This window comes from Brachyhypopomus gauderio, chromosome 1, assembly GCF_052324685.1.
Source record: "Brachyhypopomus gauderio isolate BG-103 chromosome 1, BGAUD_0.2, whole genome shotgun sequence".
Lineage (NCBI taxonomy): Eukaryota > Metazoa > Chordata > Actinopteri > Gymnotiformes > Hypopomidae > Brachyhypopomus > Brachyhypopomus gauderio.
The window spans coordinates 42,675,683-42,696,991 of NC_135211.1; the positions used below are offsets into that span (position 1 = coordinate 42,675,683).

Sequence of the window (21,309 nt, forward strand, 5' to 3'; positions counted from 1 at the left end):
GTTGGACAACGAGTTGTCCTTCTCAACACATGTTTCAAAGCTGACCAGATCCTGCAGATTTCTCCTCTGCAACATATGGAGAATACGACCCTTCCTTTCACAGGAAGCTACTCAAGTGCTTGTGCAGTCTCTAGTAATCTCCAAGCTGGACTACTGCAATTCCCTACTTGCAGGTCTTCCTCTACGATTCATCAGACCTCTACAACTGATTCAAAATGCTGCAGCACGACTGGTCTTCAATCTCCCCAAGTTCTCACATGTGACTCCTCTGCTACGCTCTCTTCACTGGCTTCCAGTAGCGGCACGCATCAGATATAAAACCTTGATGCTTGCTTACAAAGCCAAAAATGGACTGGCCCCTCCCTACATGATGTCCATGGTCAAAAGCCGATCTGTACAGCGAACACTTAGAACCTCAAGTTTGGCTCGACTTGAAACTCCATGCTTAAAGTCTCATGGAAGACAAAGCTGCAGACTATTCTCCGTCCTGGCTCCAAGATGGTGGAACGATCTTCCATTAGCTTCTAGGACTGCAGAGCGTAGAACCTATCTTCAAGCGTAGACTGAAGACTCACCTGTTTGTTGAGTTCTTACCAGAGCACTAACTCAGCTGATACCACTTGCCATTGTTCTTAAATTGTATGTCTGTCTATGGTTATTTGTGCTTCTTGGCAAATGCCTAACTTGCAAAACACTAGGTAATGATACTGACTCCTGTAGTTCAGTAGTAGTCTGATTCAATGGTGTCTTGAATTCTGGCCTATCTGTACAATTTCCTAGGATGTATTCTGTGATCAGAAGCAAAGCACGTTCACGTTCAAATCATGTTCTTTATTTTCCATGATAAGTACAAACACAAAAGCACAAAAGCGGCAACTTTCAGAATGAGCTCACACTTAAATGAGCAACGAAAATACAGTGAAGATAAGCAGTCTCCATGTAGCAATAGAAGTAGATGGCTTCCAAAGGAGACGCGGACGGAGAGGCACTGGCTCCACAGTCCGTCTCTCCCCCAGCGTATTTGGAGGGAGGCGGGCTCACCTCCTCTCCCAATTCCTCACTCCCATATTCAAACTCGGGGGGTGTCATCTCTCCCACCCCCACATACACCACCAACGGGTTCTCCATACCTTCCTCCAAGTATGCCAGGGGAGAGGATTCCACCATCAATGCGTGGAGTCCTTCCCTCCACGCTGCTTGGAAAAACACGTCTTCTCTCCTCTCCTCCTCGACCTCTCGAGCACGTCTAGGGGAAGACGCATGCTGCCGTTTGCTCTTTTTCTTCCCTTTTTTCGCTCGGGGGACGTATCCTGGCATTGGTGGCTCGTCTTTCTGTAACGATGGGGAGGCAGGCAGGACGAGGCGGGTGCGTTGTGTCAACAAGCACTTTTATTGAACATACAACGTAGGCACAAATAGCGCACTGCAACACATAACACTAAACAAAACGTAGCATTAAGCTAGAAACAAAGATGAGCATGGGAAACTGCGCGAACTCACATTAAATAGACAAACTACATAAGCCCCAAGTGATCATGAGATGAGCCACAGGTGAGACTAATGAACATGCTCACAATCGCACCCACGGAAATACACACTCGGGCAACCAGACGCAGACGACATAAACACACGCCCAGAAGGAGGGGTCCGGAGCTGTTCCATGACAACTTATATAAACACAGCAAGTATATCGATCTTTCTTGCTAAGATATTGTTCAAATCCTTTTAGTATTATGTAGTTAATCTCATGAATAAACAATAATACAGGCACCACCATATAGAGAAATTATTAATGATTTATTACTGCATGTTAACATGTATCAGTCTCATTATGAAATACTCGTTAAAAAGTGCAGTGACCAGTTAAATAAATAAATGCTTTAAATGTTATTATCAAGAATATTTAGATCTTATAAGGTTGACAGACTTATAACGTTGATAACGTTGGCTCAGGTATACAGAACTCACCTACAAGTTATCAGCAGTGAAAAAAAAACAAATGGAATGAATGAATAAACCATAAAACCAGAAACTCCATGTAACGCGGGGTGTACACCAGGCACACACCGCGTCAGAAAACGTAGGGAGAGGCAGACCCAAGTGCTGTCTAAAGCAAGCAGGAAATAAAGCCAGTAAGAGGCGCAGGAGATAGAGACTCGAATAAGTAATAGGTAAGTGAGAGAGATTAAGGTGGCGAGACATCTTACAATGAAATGCAACACCAGAGAAAACAGAGAAGGGCTGACCAAAACGAATCAGCAATGATCCGTCTCCACAAGTTTCCTTAGGAAGCCATGGCAACAGGTGAAACGGATCATTTCCGATTCAGTCTAGGACTGACTCAGGTGCCTCTTGTGGAGGTAGAAGGCGTGGCATCCGAGCCAGCCCTGACACTCCACACAGCTTAAACTATCACTGACTGTGCCGTGGCCCGGTTACCTCATCAGCTCTGAGAGCGACAGATTGCTACTTCTTCATGGTGCGCGGTTTAATTACAAGCCTAGCGAGCCGCTAATACTTTTAAAACCGGTGTTCTGAAAATCTGTTCTACCCATAGAGCTGTCCTACCTAGGGCTACTGTGCATGCTAATTTGACGTCAGTGTCAGTGTCAATCAATTAAAACCAGTTAGTGTAGGACGGAATAAACCAATGGACTCTGCTTTGAGTCTTGTTGGTGAGATGCTTCTGTCACACGTTTTGGAATAAACCACATACGAGGTGCAGCAAAGGCACCACAGACAACTGATGGAGGCTTCAAAACTACTGCCGCTGTCTGTTCTATTCTTCCTAAAGGTGAGCGCAGGTCAGTGGCGTTGTAACGAGTGTTGATAACGAAGTTTATCCACTTTTCACCTAGAAAACAACAGTTAAACTATTCATACATAATGTCAATGTTTGAGAAGAAAACCAAAGAAACAAAGTGTAACTGTGACGCGGGAGGTGGCAGACGGACGAGACACAGAATCCTTCTTTCCTACAAACGTCACATTTATTATAACATATATTGCGCTGTTTAGCGCACAAAAATCATGCACACATGCACACACAACGTGCAGACTCAGACAACGACGAGCACAGGACACTGCGCGAGCGCACATTAAGTAGACAAACCACATTAGCCCCACGTGAACACGAGACAAGCCACAGGTGCGATGGATCATCACAAGATACGACCACAACCACACAGATCCACAGACGTAGACGATACACGTGAACAACGTAAACACACGCCCAAAAGGGAGGGGCCGGGGTCCTCAACGTGACAGACGCCCCCTCCAAGGGCACTACCCGTCCCGGGGTGCCAACAGGACCGAGTGCCCCGAACCCACGTCGATGGGCGGATCCGACACGCTCCGTCCGGCGTCTGGGAGGTGACCGCCCTTGGCGAAGCGTCCGCCACGAACCGCCTAGAACACCCTCCCTGGGAAGACCGTGGAGAAGACATTAGACACATGTAACGGCACGTTCATAAACACACAACCCGGTACACATACACAAAGAGGCACAAACGGGAACAGGGGATTTGGCAAACATACGGGAAGACATACGAACACAGGAACAGCTGAACACATAACAGGCACCAAGCTTTGCGCCAGGAGGAGAGCGAGTAGGGGAGAGAGGTCGGGAGCTGCTGGTGCTGCGGTGGGCAGTCCCCCTCCTGCCTTTGCTGCGAACCCTCCGCCAGGTACAGCTCGGCTGGCAGACATGCCTGGTGCAGCACGGCTGGCTGACGCGCCGGGTGCAGCGCGGCTGGCTGATGCGCCGGGTGCAGCGCAGCTGGCGGACGCGCCTGGTGCAGCGCGGCTGGAGGACATGCCTGGTGGGCCACATGGGAGTCCCCCGTCGGTCTCCATCCCCTCCTCTTCACTCAGGAGCACAGGACACTGCGCGAGCGCACATTAAGTAGACAAACCACATTAGCCCCACGTGAACACGAGACAAGCCACAGGTGCGACGGATCATCACAAGACACAACCACAACCACACAGATCCACAGACGCAGACGATACACGTGGACAACGTAAACACATGCCCAAAAGGGAGGGGCCGGGGTCCTCAACGTGACAGTAACATAGAATATCAGTCTCACCTCAGACTACTCTGCTGTGATTTGTTCGTCTCTGTTCACCTGCTGGTCTTTCCGCAAATGGTTCCGCAAAAACACTCTGGAAGTTTCATGTCTCCATTTCCTGATGAGAAATCTTCTATCAACATTATTTAACTCTTGATTTGTTTCAGCTTTACATTTGGAATATTTTGGCATTAGGTGTGCAGTAGATTAACGACGGTTTACCTTTAACCCTTTTGCATTCCTCTGGTTTAATAAGTCCACAATAATCAAACTCCGATGCTGAAATCCAGCACGAACTTTGTAATTCAACAACTCTGTAATTCAAGTTATAGGTGCCGCAGGGCTGATTAAGCATGCATGTGACGTTCTTTACAAAATCCTCTTTTAAAGAAGCAAATGATCTTATTTTAGGTATAGCACTAATTTTCTTTATTATTTCCATACACAGCTTGAGTGAGCAAAGGCTGTTTTATTGCTCATGGGAGGAGTCAAATGAGCAAAGGAGAAATAGTAGAAACAATAACAAGACACTGGCATGCACCAGGAATAACCACACTCACCCAAAATTTTTGTTCACAATGTTTAGTCTGTGCACAAATCATACCACAGGGCATCCACCACAGGGCATCCAATGTTGGGCATCCACCACCGACCGAACCATTCCAAAACTGGCAAATTGACTTTATAGAAGGGAACAAATACATGCTTGTGTGTGTATGTTCAGTAAGTGGGTGGAGTCCTTCCCAATAGGTAAATGTAGTGAGAACAAATGGTACCTGTTGAAAGAGGAGCGTATTAGGAGATGCACAGGAAGTGCTTGTAAAGGAGAATGGACATGCGAATAAAATGAACTGCAGGCCGTTAGATGGCTCCTGTTTGACTACTGTTGAATACACTTCACATACGACATATTACAGTAAACAGGACAGTGAAGCAGTAGCAAAGGTGCTACTGAGGGAGATAATCCCACAATGGGGGGTTACCTCAGAGGGGGTCAATTACAATGGCACTCCCTTCATACACAAAGGGCTGAAAGCAGGACTTAATTTGAGCTGGATCCTGCTGGAACAAGATGCGGGAACTCTTTCATTTTGAAGGGTGCATTCCGGGAACTGTCTGCCTCGATCCGGTAACTTTCAAGCCTACTAATTATAAGTTAAAGTTGCCCGAGGTGTTGGAGAATCCACTGAACGGGTTCCAGCCAGGAGACTGGGTGTTGATCAAAGATTTCCGCAGACGGAGGTGGAACCAACCCAGGTGACAGGGACCATTCCAAGTGCTGCTAACAACCAACACAGCTGTAAAGACCAGCAGGTGAGCCACATGGACCCATTGTACACAGAGCAAGAAGTCTCCACAGCAGCCGCCAGAATGAGAGTTCTCCTGCTGTTCTTCCACATGCTACTCCTCTCATTGGGAGAGACGACCGTCGTCTCCCTTACACCGGAAGAAAGATACAAAGGGAACACTGGCTGCACAATGTCCATCATAACTGCTGCCTCAGTGAAACCAAACCAGACCTGCCTGGTTTACCACCCTTTCTGTGTGCCGTGGCCTCCGACCCAAATCACCTATGAAATGGCTATGATGGTCACTAGCGGGACCATGTGTGAAATCAACAGGTTAACAAAGCAGTTTTACAACATGATTCACGGTAGCAAGTGCAATACCAACGACAAGTGGCCACGAGCTGGTGTTCGAAACATGATGTTTGACATTACTCCTGTCGAAGGAGAAATTATTCCTGGCTGGGGCGTATTAAGTTCAAGGTTGACCTGGTATCGACAAACATGGATCAACATGCACCGATACAAAGATTCCACTCCATCACGAAACTACAGCTCATGTGGCAGCATCAACAACCCACTGACAGACGAGGCAATGATGTGGGAATGCGGAGAGAAAACTGCCCTGCCCGAGAAAAGAGATCATACAACAGGAGTTGGCATTCAATTCGCTTGGAAGGTGTGTTGCACCCCAGTTTTTCTCACTCCCCCTTATCACACGGGGCACTTCACAGGAGAGGACCCCAGATAAGTGTAAAGGATACACTCTAGCAGACCCCTGGACTACCCCAGGGGCTGTCATATGCTGGTCACTGTTCCACGATGGAGCCACAGCAGCATTAAATAAGATTAATGAACTCGCATGGCAAGTTTTGACTCTGGCCTCTCACACCGAAACTGCAATGGAATAAGGAAGTGAAAGCAATCAGACAAGTAAAAAGATCAATGTCTCGTGTTGCTTCAGCATCCCAGATTATTATGGTAATATATCTGACCTCATTAATCACATGAAGGAAGAGATTCACGGACCATTGCAGGCTGATGATTCATGATATGGGTGGATCACTGCATGACTAGGCCCATGGGGGCATTGGGCATTGACTGTAATTCCACCAATTGTAACAATCATTTTGATGGTAATGTGTGTACTACCATGTATAATGTCTTGTTGTACATCCTGGATCACTGACCTTACGCACCAACATAATCAGCTACTCCTGCAGGGAGACTTGGAGGAGCCTGAGATAGCAGACTCCTTGAAACATATGTTCAACAAACATAACTGAGATGATCTTTCAGAATTCAGTGCCTGACTTAACCCTGGGAAAACATAACAAACCTGATGGCCTCAAATAAATTACTGTCGTTATTCCTTTTTAAGGATTATACAGAATCAAAGGGGGTGTGGAGGAAATTACATTATTGGAGGAAATTACATTACATTATTCTGATTACAACTATGAACAGTGTGATTTAGCACATGTTATTCTGAGAATAATAAAATTGTCCGATTCAGTATGTAATAATGAGCTCATGTGTACGTGTGTATTGTGACCCATGTTAAAAGGAATACGCAGAGGTAGAAAACACCATATTATCTTCCTCGACCTGCTGATACATCAACTGTCTCTGTGCGTAACCAGCACGTCAGCTGCTTAGTTTAGAACAGGAAAACTACTATTCAGAGAGAATGCTCATGTAAGACCAAAACTATCTACTGTACATTATCTCTCCTCACCTTCTCAGTGTGCCCAAATTTACTGTGCTTAGGATAAACATGATAGTGACCGACCTGCGCGTGAGCAGAGAGGACTGACCTCTCTCATCAGAGTCTCTGTTCTAGACTGAACTATTATGCTTATTTTACATTGTAATACATTTCTCTTTTAACCAGGGCTGAGTCCTCATATATTTCAGAAATTTCCACGACAATATAATAGTATAGTCTTTTCACATCTGAATAGTATAATCTGAATAGAATAGTATAGTTTTTTTCACATCTGAATATAATTGTAACGCTGGGGTGCAGTAGGAAGGACGAGACACAGATCCTCGCTTTGCGCAACACGACACTGCGCAAACGCACATTAAATAGACAGACCACATGAGCCCCGAGTGATTACGAGATTCACATTTTCACATCTGGGTTGTTTCTTTTGTCTCTGTGCTTTAAAATTACAGAAATAAAAATATTAATAAACCTATAAATAAGCACAGCTGGATAAGATAAAGAATAAATATATAACGGAAATTCAGCACATTTCCTAAACAAGTCAGCAAGAGTCTGTAATATCTTTCATTTACTGTGACCATAGCGTTACTAAACCTCTAAAATCATTAAGTCTTGCATTTTGTCTGACGTTCCTGACATTAACTGTATTATGTATGACTGAACATGTCCCACGCACCAAGCCCATTTCTCCATAAGCCCCAGCCAACATCAGACTACACCCACTTCATCAGACCACACCCACTTCATCAGAACCCACCCACTCTATCTGCTGTTTAAGAGACCATGCAGTGTGCAGCTGCCTCAACACACAAGACTTTTTTAAAGCCTCTATTCACAACTTCACTGTAAGTATGTCTACTGTTCTGAATGTAGTGGTGCATGTCATTTGAACCTCATAATGTTTAATTTATTTATAGATAAACCAGTGATTATTGACAATTGTACTAATCTTTCTATTGTCATGTATTCATAGATAATGTGTGCTGAGGCCAAAGGACATTTTATTCAGTTATTGTCTTTGTATTTTTTAGGTTTGTATTAAGAGCAAGACAATGGAATACCAGGGAGGTAGTGCGTTTGTCGTCGTTCTTGAATATCCAACTACCCTGAGAAACCTGAAGGTGTGGGCCGGAGAGTCTAAGATCAATGCCATTCATGTGGAGTTTTCTAACGGTGAGAACAAGCAGTTTGGGGGAAATCAAGTTGGGGAACTTTCAGAATTTACATTTGAAGATGGAGAGCGTTTTACTTCCCTCGACCTGTGGGGAAATATAATTGGAACAAGTCTGGGTGGCATCAGGTTCACGACCCAACTTGGGGGCACCGAAAGACGTTTTTTTTCAAGAATGACAGACTGCCCTGGATAAACATGAACATTCTCAGCGTACTGTTTTTTCTGGAAACTGTGTCGATGTAATTGGAACACCAGGGGAAAACATGCCAGACTTAACATTCAAATTCCTTCGTTAAAATTCGTTAATTCCTACCATGGGAATGAATGTGAATCCCTACACTGGCACAGTGCAGATTACCTGCTTCAACTACAGTGTTTTGCAGTTTCCCATTAGTGGGATCTACAAGGGCGTCACTTACACTAAAGCAAAATCTGTTATTAACTAATGAATGAATCAGCAAAACACTTGTCTGCTATTTGTTGTTTGGTTCTTTTATCCTTGTAAGGGCTTTGTGAGCTTTGAACACATAAATGGGTTTTTGTCAGAGGTTCTTTAAGTCAAGGCACCCGCTAGTGGTGGGGTGATAAAACATATATTGGCCTGGGATAATATTTAACAAATTTAAATCCAAACACTATAACCACATAATTGTTTTTCTTCTTTTAAAGCTGGTGTCTGACTTTGTGACATTTTTGTTTTATTACTGTATTACTTTGTATCAATAAAACATCTTTGGCATTGCGCGTGACTCATTTTGACACCAACGTTTCTAAATCTTATTTGGTGGTTGAGAGAGTTGTGCAGGATTAGTTGACAGGGACTTATTAGTCAGCACCACAGCCTGCTGTAACGTAGCTCGCGCTACGGAGCGAGGAGACGGACACAATCGCTGAGAGGAGCGAGATTTATTAAAGGGAATACCATACTCATCGTCAGAAAGCCAGGCAGGGTCGATCACAGGAGGGCAGTCCGAATAACAAAGGTACACAGGCATACTGAACACGACGGGGAACACAGACAAACTCACGCGCAAGAAGAAAACGGCGAACAGCAAGCACAAACCGACAGCATGAACAAATGGATAGACAAAATCACGGATGACACGACTGGGGAATGACGGGACTTATATACATAGAACCAAACTAGGGACAGGTGATGACAATGACACAGGGGCGTGGTAACAAACGAGGAATCATCAAAATAAACGAGCAGGGCGGGACAAACAGGCAGGGAACACAGACATGAGGGAACCCAGAGTGACAGCTACGAGAGGGGGCGTTGCCCTACGTGACACCTGCAGCAGGAACCCATGTGTCCTTTACTGCAGACAGTATTTGGAAATGAGCTGTGTGAAATCAGGTGATTAACCTGAGACCTGAGAATAACATGCAAGTCTGGGCATTAAAGTGACACAAATAAATCCAGCCAGGCTGTCATGCCTCGGGTGGTAACCGCTGAGTTGAGACAATGCTTCATAGTGTTTGGGGAAGACATGGATGAGCAAAACAGAACTTCATTGTGTCCAAAGTCACACAAGAGAGCATCACTGGCTTATTTGCATGTCAATATTTCACACTTAAATGCATTTGAGTTAGCGTGGCATGACCTCACATGCAGGAATTTGAATATACATACAACATCCCAAATGCTGTTTTTATAGTGTCACGGTGTGCACTAGTGAACTGGTCTAAATGGTGCTGCATTTGTATTGGGAAAGAACAAGCCAACTGTAAAGCAAGACCACCATGTCATACCTGACCAATATGTATATGTACATTATTGGTGCGGGAGGGCCGAGTCCCAGCAGCTGTGAGGAATTTAGGGAGCAGCTGCATTCCCACGTACCAGTGCACCCTGCTCCAGTGTGTGTGTGTGTGTGTGTGTGTGTGTGTGTGTGAATGGGAGATTGTGTGTGTGTGTGTGTGAATGGGAGATTGTGTGTGTGTGTGTGTGAACCGTGCGCTCACGTGCATGCATATTTTTTATTTTTTGTTTTTTTTTTTTTTACAAATGAACAATTAATAAATATGAAAACAAGTAAAGTCCACATAATCATAACTTCATTGTTTAATAATATTAGTCAAATTAATTATTATTATAGTAACGCGTGTTATGATGTGACGAGACAGAGAGGGATCCAAGTGCAAAAGCACAATGCTCTTTATTAAGCAGAACACGTACACGGTATTCGACACACAGGCAGTCAGTGTACGAATATGCACACGCGTGGTGGTGTTGAGGTAGTCAGGCCGAAGTCGTAACAGGGAAGCACAGTCCAGGAGGTACCGAGGGTCTAGACAGGAGAGGAGGTCTGGGGATCGTCTCCCAATCTGTATCAGTGGTGTTTTTCTTTGAAACCAGCTCACTTGAATCACAACTAACCCTCATCCTGGCTTTTGCCCCTCTGTATGATCTTAGTGAAAACTGCCACTCCATAACCAATCAGTGAGCTCCAACTGCTGACCCCGCCCACAGATATATTTAATGGATGCACAAAATGTCTTAAATGTCCCATTTTTCAAAATACAGATTTGGCACGTTGCGTCACATCACATGGTTAATATACTGCCTGTGACGGGCAGGGTGAGCGAAACAAAATGGAAGCGATCACGCCAAGTCTCAAGGAAAATGGATGTTTTAATTGAAAATGTGCGCAAACCAAACCCCGTGAACTGATCCAAATGAAGGATATAATGACCAGCGGTCAACTGGTACAAAGACAAGACATATATAGATAAACAAACGACCCCCAGGTGAGACGGATCGCGGGCTCTGCCCACCTGAGGGACGAACACAACACAATAACAAGACAGCTGCCGCTGTAGACGGACGCGACCAGTAGGGGGCCCGCCGTACCATGACACTGCCACAATTTTACAATAGTCATCATATTGCCCAATCCTAGTAGGTGCTATTATTACCTTAGCTCAGCTAAGTTTTTTAAATAAATCATTTCAGATGCACTTTTGAAATATTTCAATCCTGTTTCTGCACATCCTGGGCCACCAGAAGACACATTCTCAACCTTATCACCTTCCAGTGAGGCAGCATTACACGATCATATCATTTAGTGCTCATTTCACACTGAGAGGTTAAACTATATGAGCAAACAATAAATGAGTAGTGGTGATCCAACCAAAATTGACATGATGGACATGATGCACAGAACAGCAGCGTTAATAGAAGGGGATGGGGATCGGGTGAAATAGGGACATCATTTCATATGAAGTTGAGTAACATCCCATCACCATGTTAACAAATATTACAATATCATAGCATTCACTTCACCACATCATTGTAAACTAATTTTCATATATCTATTAAATTCCAAGGGAGTTCTTTACCTCTGCAAGTATAACACACTGTCCAATAATCATTTTACATCGTGTTTTCCATATCTTCATATTTACCACACTCCCAACCAACCAGTAAAACTCTTTTACATTCTTTGGTATCATGTCATCAAATATCCCATATACAAAACATTTCCTGTCACCGCCCCACTTGATACTAGTCCCATGTAACCTTTCCCATATATCCACAGTTCTGTGACATTCCAATAACAGATGTTCAATAGTTTCACCTTCTAAACAATTATTCATAGGACATTCTTTTGTTATCACAAAGCAACTGCATTTAATAACACATCGTACATGTGTCACGCCTGGCTCCGCCCCCTCCCTGTCTGTCTGCCTGGCTCCTCCTCCCCTGGTCTTCTGTTTAGTTCCACCTCTCATTTTGTCTCATTGATTTCAGCTGTCGCTTGTTTTGGGTTCATTTGGGTTTGTATATATTCTTTGTTTTCCTGGTATGCGGTGTGGGTCAATGTTTATGTCGAAGTCAGAGTCTTATACCACTGTGGTTTTTGTTTCTATCTGGTTCTTGCTAGTACTACTGTTTGTATGTTGATGTGTGGATTAGGGTTTGCGTGTGCTTCCGTGTTGATGTAGAAAGTTCTTATGTTGTAAGCTAGGTTGTTCTTGTTCTATTGTTTGGTTATCTTTCTCTAGGTTGGTTTGCTGTATGTTGCTTCGTTCGACTTTCTGTCTGTAAGGTTGGTTTCTGGTTTGTCACGGTTTGTCACGTTCCCTTCGTTGTATTCAGTTTGCCTGGTGTCGTATATAGTTAGTTTGGTATGTGTTCTATGGTCTCGTTGCAGTTTGTTCAGGTTATGTTTCGTTTCACGGTGTCTTGTATTGTCTTTCATCCTGTGTTTCGGTTTGTTGAGTATGTTAATGGTCATTGAGTGCTTCCCGTAATTATAGTTTATTCGAGTTTACCTGGTTTGTGTCTACGTTCTCTTTTATGTAATCACGAGTCTTGTTTTGTTCTGGTTTTGGCGATGCCACGTAAAATTAGAGTGCTACATGCAAACTCTACAAGGTTAGCCAGTATGGTTACTTCAAGTAGTGTAGAGTCCCGCTCTCCTGCGCCAGTGCGTCCGCCCCCTGACCACGCAACCACCCCACCGTTACAACATGCAATTGTCCAACCCGTTATCAACCATGCGATATCGCGTGTATTCTCTGTAATATATTTTGTTCCTACATTTATTTAAACATGCTTTGCATTGCTCCATATTCAGACCTTTATACATTATCATCCCTCCATACTCCATAGTAAAATATATTTACTTGAGGATGCACACCAGTCAATATTGAAATTTTTATATTTAAACTGAAAATCACCATATACTAATTTGTAGTATGGTGCATCTTTCCTAGCTCTACCTCTTAGTTTTGCCCACGTCTTTACATCTCCCACCCACATTGCTTTCCTCTTGATAGCTTGTGCAACATTTTACAAAAACCTATCTTGAGATGCCTTCCAAATTCCGTAGCTCCTAGGCCTCCATTTTCATTTGCTTTGTACATTAACTCCCTCTTCGTCACTTCCCTGTTATTTCCCCAAATAAAATGCACACACAATTTATTTAATCTCATAATACATTTATCTGTAGGGGGAAAAAACCGTGGCTAGAAACAGCATTTTTGACAACACAAAAGTTTTAATCACCTGTATCCTGCTTTTATAATTTGCGATTTTCCATGGTCTAATGCCAGACTCTAAACTTTGCTCCTTCCTATCCCAGTTATAACTTACACAATCTCCATTTACTATATACAAACCTAATATTTTTATTTCCTCCTTAACTGGTATATCATTGCTCCCTGGATCTTCGTCACCTATCCACACACTTTCGCATTTCGTGTCATTCAGTTTTGCACCAGCCACATCTTCATAAATTCTAAAATGTTGCCTGCCCACATCCAGTTCCTCCTGATTTCTTACCAACACAGAAACGTCATCTGCATATGCAGAAATTTTCCAGTAATCTCCATGGCCTTTTAACCCAACTCAACCTGTCATCACTCTTAATCTTATGCAGCAAAGGACTAATTGCCATCACATATAAAGCTGCACTTAGAAGACATCCCTGTTTAATTCCCCTATATATTTCAAACATCTCAGTTAAAACACCATTTTACATTTTGTAACGTATCAAGGGGGCGGGTGTGACGCAACCGCAGGTTTTTAAATAAATTATTAAATGAAATAAACATGACGCTTAAGTTGGTTACTTATTTACGGAGCCCGGGAGGGGACATGGGTAAAAAAAAAAAATTAAACGAGGGAACATTTTACCATTTTACCATTAACATTTTACCACGTTTTCTGTAATTCGTGCTCACGATTTATTAATTCGTTCACACAATTAACAATTCGTGCGCACGTTTTGTTTTAATCGTGCGCACGTTTTATTAATCTCGTGATCACAATTTATTCGTTCACATGATTAACAATTCCTTCTCACGTTTTCATTCATTCATTTGCAAACCCTACTGGCCTAAGCGCATACATTGCAGATACAAGGAGAGAGGCAGTAACAGTTCCCTGAAACTGTATATTAGGGGTGACCTGCAATAGTCGCTGATTCGACTATAGTCGACTATACCCCCTAGTCGACTATGAACGGCATAGTCGAATGTACCATTCTAACTGAATGGGGGTGCCCAAGGATGCTGCTAAGCATTAGTTGTTACATAAATGTCTTTGTTTTCGTTATATATAGCCTTTTCTCAAATAAAATCATCCTAATTTCTGTTAATAAATATTTTAAAATGATGTGTGCGCACTAACAATAGTCATCTTCCTTACTATACGCATTAATAAATCACACCCTGCAGTTGCACAATCCAAATAAGCGGAGCTGAACACGCTACAGAATACGCGCATCTGCCGAGATTATAATTGCTACTAAAAAAACGTCAAAAGTATTTTGAAAAAGATAAAGATGAATTAAACAAAGTAAAGTGCAAGTTATGTCATCAATGTCTTTCATTTCGCACGACAATAACCAGCATGGCATACCATTTAAAACGCGTAAGGTGAAAAAAAAACAGTTCAGCCGTTTGTCGTTTCGGTCGTGTTGTGTCTCTCGTCACGGTGCGTCTGGGCAAGTAGACCTATAAACATTTTTTGTTGTTGTTTGCTTTTTAAACCCTGTTACTTGAACCTTTCCTTTTATTTCTTGCTGTTGTGTGGCAATTTTTTAATATTTTCAGGCAGGCATATTTTATTTAAAATATTTTTGACATTTTGCACTTCGATATGCGCAATGCGCATTGACGGTTAATGTTCTCTAACATTTCATAAAAAATAAATAAGTAAAAAAAAAAGCTGAATAAAGCCAACCTACCGTGTTTATTCATTTATCTGAGTGTTTTAGGTTTTTACTTTGCAGAGGAAAAAAAGTCCTGAATGAGAACGGGATCCCGTTTAAGGTGCTAAATTAAAAAAATAAATAAATAAACCCGATTCGACTATTAGTCGACTAAAGGGAAAAGCTGACGAATCAGATTCGACTATGAAAATCCTTAGTTGAATACACCCCTACTGTATATACTTTGATTGTTTAGATTTATGCCACAATGAACAGAAATACGTTTATTAGGTCTTATTTGCTTATGTGTCATGGGGACATTGTAGCTTTTGCACAGCGGGGAATCACAATCAGTTATGTCATGTCAGTTATCAGTACTGTCAGTCTTGTGTTTTGTTTTGTTCTCTGTGTGTTTGAGTGTCTTTTATTTTGACATTTCCTAGTTGTCTCTGTTTTCACACCCCTGCCGTGCACTCAAAAAAATGATTTAGGGCCCTCATAAAGTTTAAACAAATATTTTACATAAAACATATTTAATTATCTAAAAATTATACTTTATTTATTTGAATTACTTAGAACCAACATGATTTTGATTAATATTATACAAATTAAAACGACCTGCATAAAATCTATTAGGTTTTTCCACTAAATCCAATAGGGGGCAGTGCGCATGTGCACAGTATCCGGAAACGTGCCAGCTTGCGTCAGTACATGTCGTATGTGGTGGATATGAAACAGGTAAGCTCTTTATATTTTTACAATCTTCTTCCATCCTTTGTTATATATTTTTTCTGAAGAGTATTGGTGAATTATATACAGTTAATATGTGTTATATATTTTTTGTGATCTATTTTAAAGCTGTGTCATACTTCATCATCATCATACAATCAAGCTAGCGAGTTAGCCAACTAACTAGCGATCTTACAAAAGTAGACAAAATAAGTAAATAGTTTTTTTTGTAAAACATATTATGTTATGTTAAGATTAAAGTTTGTCCAAAATTATTCACACTAACAGTTTGTGTTTTGTGAAATTAGCTGTAGGCGAACTTTTCAAATTGCCATTAGCATTAGCTTCCTAACTAGCTTGCTGGCATGATGCTTAGAAGCGCTAGCTGTGCATTAAAATGTGTGATATGTAGCCGTTGGTAAAATTATACTGAACTGAGACAGACTTTCTCACTTATTACTAACTTGTTCTAATATTGACTGTTTTTAAGGTATTTTCTGAAATTTTAAGAACGGTGGGGCAACCTCTCAGTTACAGTAAGTATTGGTAATCTCATGGTATTTTTCAAATATAATCCTCTAAATCACTCCTAAACACTCTCTCTCTTTCTTTTTAGGTATATAAATGTGGGAGTGTAAGGTGTGTGGTACATCTGTGACCAGTAGGTATGAAATATTAAAGCATTTTAAGCTAAAACATGGGCATTATGGGAACAGGTTCAGGTATCCTTGTGTATACAGTAATTGTCCTTGTACTTTTAGATTATGGAGTAATCTTTTAAGCCACATATACCGTTCACACAGTAGGCGAACTTTTCAAATTGCCATTAGCATTAGCTTCCTAACTAGCTTGCTGGCATGATGCTTAGAAGCGCTAGCTGTGCATTAAAATGTGTGATATGTAGCCGTTGGTAAAATTATACAGAACTGAGACAGACTTTCTCACTTATTACTAACTTGTTCTAATATTGACTGTTTTTAAGGTATTTTCTGAAATTTTAAGAACGGTGAGGCAACCTCTCAGTTACAGTAAGTATTGGTAATCTCATGGTATTTTTCAAATATAATCCTCTAAATCACTCCTAAACACTCTCCCTCTTTCTTTTTAGGTATATAAATGTGGGAGTGTAAGGTGTGTGGTACATCTGTGACCAGTAGGTATGAAATATTAAAGCATTTTAAGCTAAAACATGGGCATTATGGGAACAGGTTCAGGTTCAAGTATGTCCAAAACCAGTGCACATAGCCACATTTTCATGTCAGTTGTGTGCATGCAATGAGCTTTCAAATGAAAGAGAGTACTTCAGTCATGTGAATGAACATTTAAGGAGACAAGAAACAGTGACATGTATGTTTAAAGGATGTGAGTTTAAAACTAACATTTATAACACATTCCACTCTCACAAAAACAGGAAACATAATCCACATGCTTTAAACGATTTTAAGTCTGATGTCGTAGTCAATGTAGAATCACAAGAAACAGGCAGTCCTATAGTTGATGCTCCTTGTTCTGCAGATACAGATATCGAAACTGAAACAGCTACTACAGCTTCAAGTAGCTATGCTAATGTTCAAGATCTTTCTAAACTAATAGAGCAAGATGTTGCCTTAGTTTTATTAAAGTTGGAAAATATTTTGCACGTTCCAGCGACTGCTGTTGATGAATTACTTCAGGAATTTCAGTATTTATTAAGCTCTGCATCAATTCCACTGACTTGTCACAATCTTTCTGACATTTTTAAAAATCACAGTCTTCAGATTGAGGAGTCAGTCATTAGAGAGATAGCTGAAGGAGTGTGCAAATTAAATCCGTTGAGCAAATCCATAGGAAAAGATGGTTCTCTTTCTACAGCCTTTAAACGCAAGAAGTACTACAAGGAGCATTTCAGTGTAGTAGAACCAGTTGAGTACATACTTGATCCAAAGACCAATAAGACCTATCAGTACATTCCCATTTTGCATTCTCTTCATCAGTTGTTCAAGTCCACTGATATTTTGGAGAGTGTTGTTAATAACAAAAAGTCAGATGAAAAAAATTCAGGTGTAGGTAGAGAACAGCAGTACAGATCTGTTCAAGATGGCCTTTATTTCAAGGAGAATAGTTTTTTTTCTGGTGAAGACTTGAAACTATCAATATCTTTGTATGTTGATGACTTTGAGGTCTGTAATCCGTTAGGCACCTCGAGAAAAACCTAACTGTTTTATGTAAAAGTACTTATGTAAAAATATATGGCTTTGGAAAAGTTTTAGAGCCCCTTTTACTGGATTTGAGTACTTTAGAGAAGCATGATGTTTTCATTTCAGGGCTTGGAGTATTCGTGAAAGGAACAGTCCAGTCTGTCATTGCAGATAACTTAGGAGCACATGGGTTAGCTGGCTTCGTTGAAAGCTTCTCTGGTGATTACTTCTGCAGGTTTTGTACAGGTAGGAGATCAGAAGTTCAGGCTAAAGCTATGCAGACTGGTCATTTTGACCTTCGAACAAAAGAAATTCATGAGGCACATGTTAATGCTGCAAAGGAAAGCTCAGCTGTCTGCTGTGGTGTAAAGAGAGGGTGTGTTTTAACTGAAAATTTGTCTAATTTTCATGTTACTCGGGGCTATCCACCAGACATTGTGCATGACTTATTTGAGGGTCTTATACCAGTTGAGCTTGCACTTTGCATAAGCGTGTTTATTTCCAAGAAGTATTTTTCTCTTGAAACACTGAACATGTTGGTGCTGAAATTTCAATACAAGTTTGGGGATAAAACAAACAGACCACATGTTATAGCACGCACCTTTGCCTCTACGAAGACCATAGGAGGTAATGCACACGAAAATTGGAATTTATTAAGATTACTCCCATTTATTATTGGAGACTTAATACCTGAGGCTGAGCCAGCTTGGCTTGTACTTCTTGACTTGAAAGAAATAGTTGAACTTGCTGTTGCACCTGTTCATGATGAAGAGACAATTGCATATCTGGACTGCAAAATTGTAGAGCACAGACACAGATTTCTAGAGCTTTTCCCCACACGACTCTTACCCAAGCATCATTATCTTGAACACTACCCTCAAATGATTCAGTTCTTTGGTCCTTTGGTGGGGCAGTGGACCATGAGGTTCGAAGCAAAACATAGCTTCTTTAAAAAAGTTGCTCGCCATACGAATTGTTTCAAAAATATAGCATTAACACTTGCAGTCAAACATCAGCAAATGATTGCATATCACATGCATTCTTCGAGTATTAAGAAGTCTGCATTAGATGTTTCAAATGTTTCAACACTTCCTGTGGACATCCTAAACGGGGAAATAGTGGCAAGTGTAAGAAAGAGGTACCCTGAGATCACTGAGGTTCATTTAGCAAAAAATGTTTCAAACAAAGGAATCAATTATAGAATTGGCATGCTAATTGCTAAAGGGTCAACTGGTGGGCTACCTGAGTTTGCAGAAATTCTCCAAATGTGCATTGTTGGGAACAACTTGAGTTTTGTTGTAAGAGTATTATGTGCATGGTATAATGATCATTTTAGAGCTTTTGAGCTAACTGTATCCCCAAGCAGAGAGGTTGCCCTGGTTGGTCTTGAACAACTGACTGACCCATATCCACTTTGTGACTACATGGTGGGAGGACGGCGGATGGTAACCCTAAAAAGACACATTGTCATATCAGGTTTGGTAATTAAGTCTCTCCTCTGCACCAAGATTAATGTATGATGTTATTCTCATTAACATGAGACATACAGGCACCCAACTTGAAGATTTTTTTTTAATTATTATTTATATACATACAGTGATGTCTTGTTGAATGATTCAGAATAAAAATGAATAATTGATTTTTAGGAAACTTTTTCAATGTGTGGCATTTCTCATTGCTGCATAACTTACTGATTAATGGCTTCCTAGAGATTTAAACAAATGGTTCCATGAGAAATATTCTACTTTTAAAATTTATTTTCTCGCCTTATTTTTGTTTTCCTTTTTGTTCTATAGCATAAATCACTTAAACATGGCAGGCCCAGTCTACCTGAGAATTCTTGTTGGTGGAGACAGTGATGCCAGAAAACTTGTCCTCAAGTCAGGAATTCCAGACTCTGTGGATGATCTTATTGTTGAGATAAAAAATATTTTTGGACTGAAAGGGCAGTTCAGGCTGCAGTACAAGGATGTAGACTTTGAAAATGAATACATGAATCTTGCCTCAACCAGTGAAATTAAAGACAGGGATACACTAAAGGTAATTTTTCTACCTTGTGAGGACAGCACCAGCATTCCAGGAACTCCAACATCCAGCTCCAGCATTCCTTTAATGTCACCCAGTACATCGTATAGCTCTGTGACACCAAGTAGAGATGTTAGCCCTTCCCGTAATGCTCCATCTGATGACCAAGACAATTTATCTGACAGAAGCAGTGCTGACACAGTCATTGTAGTTCAAACTCCAGAGTCCAGAAGATCATCTTGGCCTCAAGATTTTGCTCTACCTCAGTTTTCATCTTGTGCAGAACTTCAGCTTCAAAAAGCAAACACTGAATTTATTAACAATGGTACTCTTCTTACCCCTCCACCAAAGCTACGATCTGATATCCTTGAAGGTATGGCTGAAGAGATCTTCAGGTACACAGCATATGCCACTGATCATCAACTTGAGGAAGCTGCTGAAGCTCTGGTAAAGACTCATCCATGCTTGAGGGAGAGAGGTACTCGCACTGGCCATGAAGGATGGAAACACTATCTAAAAATCACGATGGCAAATTTTCGCACAAAACTAAGCCGGATTGGACACCCTGAGGTCAGTGTGAATTCTCTCAAGAATAAGCGAAAAGGTGAGGGGAAAGCAGCTGCAAACATCAAAAAACCCCGAAAAGCAGAGGTCAATTTTCTTCCTTGCCTCCCAAAAGGAGAAACAACAGAGAGCCTTGAGAAGGAAAGGGTTACACTCTTGAATGAGGTTAAAAAGAAAAACAATGAAGCAGTGATCAGGGAAAAAATGCACCAGACTTTCTCTTACAGGCGACAGGAAGTGGTCCAGGACTCGCCATTGGTTTCTGACTTCCAAAACCGATGGCCTGCCTTGTTTACTGTGAGTGAAGTAAGTATCTGTAATATTGTAAACTTCATCGGCAAAGTGTCAGTTTTCCTAATTATACATATTTTCTTTTTTGTTAGGTTTTCTTTATTTTTGTTCTGTTCTCTTTTTACTTTCAGGTGAATGCAGAATTCATGCGCATAACAACTTTGCCATTGCAAACTAAGTTTTTAGGACAGCTGGATAAATACACAGATAACTTGATTAAAATATTCAGCAACAGAGGAGGAGCTGCTGGGAAGATGATCAGGCTCATTATGGCCCCAACAGCAAAGGTATGAACATTATGGTGTTCTCTTTCACAGCCAGTTTAATCCTAATTGAAATTTTGGATGTCATAATTTTAGCTTAAAATACTTTAATATATCATACCTACTGGTCACTGATATGCCACAAACTATATTCCCACATTCATATACCTACCTTTTTTTTATTGCAGTGTAACAACATCCGTGTCAGACGAGACTGTGTGTTGAAAAGTCTTTGTGTTTACCTGAACAAGAAAGTTGACAGCCTTGTCAAAGAGTACCTGGTTAGTAGATATTATTTTACTGTGTAACGTTGTTTGTGTGCATTTTCTA

The 21,309-nt window shown here is 41.3% G+C and overlaps 1 protein-coding gene and 2 long non-coding RNA genes across 11 annotated transcripts in view; 2 read left to right on the forward strand and 1 right to left on the reverse strand.

Annotated features, from left to right (window-relative positions):
- Positions 1 to 1,670: 1,670 nt before the first annotated feature.
- Positions 1,671 to 5,332, reverse strand: LOC143527555 (uncharacterized). Its single transcript, XR_013134167.1, has 3 exons — positions 4,634 to 5,332; positions 4,296 to 4,387; positions 1,671 to 4,191 (listed from the first exon to the last, which is right to left on the reverse strand). It is a non-coding gene; the product is annotated as an uncharacterized LOC143527555 (long non-coding RNA).
- A 2,500-nt stretch (positions 5,333 to 7,832) lies between these two features.
- LOC143521218 (uncharacterized) lies at positions 7,833 to 9,007 on the forward strand. Its single transcript, XR_013132701.1, has 2 exons — positions 7,833 to 7,936; positions 8,123 to 9,007. It is a non-coding gene; the product is annotated as an uncharacterized LOC143521218 (long non-coding RNA).
- A 2,965-nt stretch (positions 9,008 to 11,972) lies between these two features.
- LOC143521224 (uncharacterized) overlaps positions 11,973 to 21,309 on the forward strand; it is a 30,599-nt gene continuing 21,262 nt past the window's right edge. For 2 of the 9 annotated variants that reach the window (XM_077013908.1, XM_077013899.1), the window contains exons 1-8: positions 11,987 to 15,668; positions 16,150 to 16,195; positions 16,276 to 16,324; positions 16,642 to 16,687; positions 16,768 to 19,312; positions 19,633 to 20,731; positions 20,848 to 21,003; positions 21,168 to 21,260. In XM_077013908.1, coding sequence (XP_076870023.1) covers positions 19,649 to 20,731; positions 20,848 to 21,003; positions 21,168 to 21,260 — 1,332 coding nt within the window. In that variant the 5' untranslated portion in view covers positions 11,987 to 15,668; positions 16,150 to 16,195; positions 16,276 to 16,324; ... (1 more) ...; positions 16,768 to 19,312; positions 19,633 to 19,648. Of the gene's footprint in view, positions 15,669 to 15,704; positions 16,196 to 16,275; positions 16,325 to 16,641; positions 16,688 to 16,767; positions 19,318 to 19,632; positions 20,732 to 20,847; positions 21,004 to 21,167; positions 21,261 to 21,309 lie in introns of those variants that run through there. The other 7 variants (XM_077013882.1, XM_077013873.1, XM_077013846.1 and 4 more) reach the window with 7 other exon arrangements.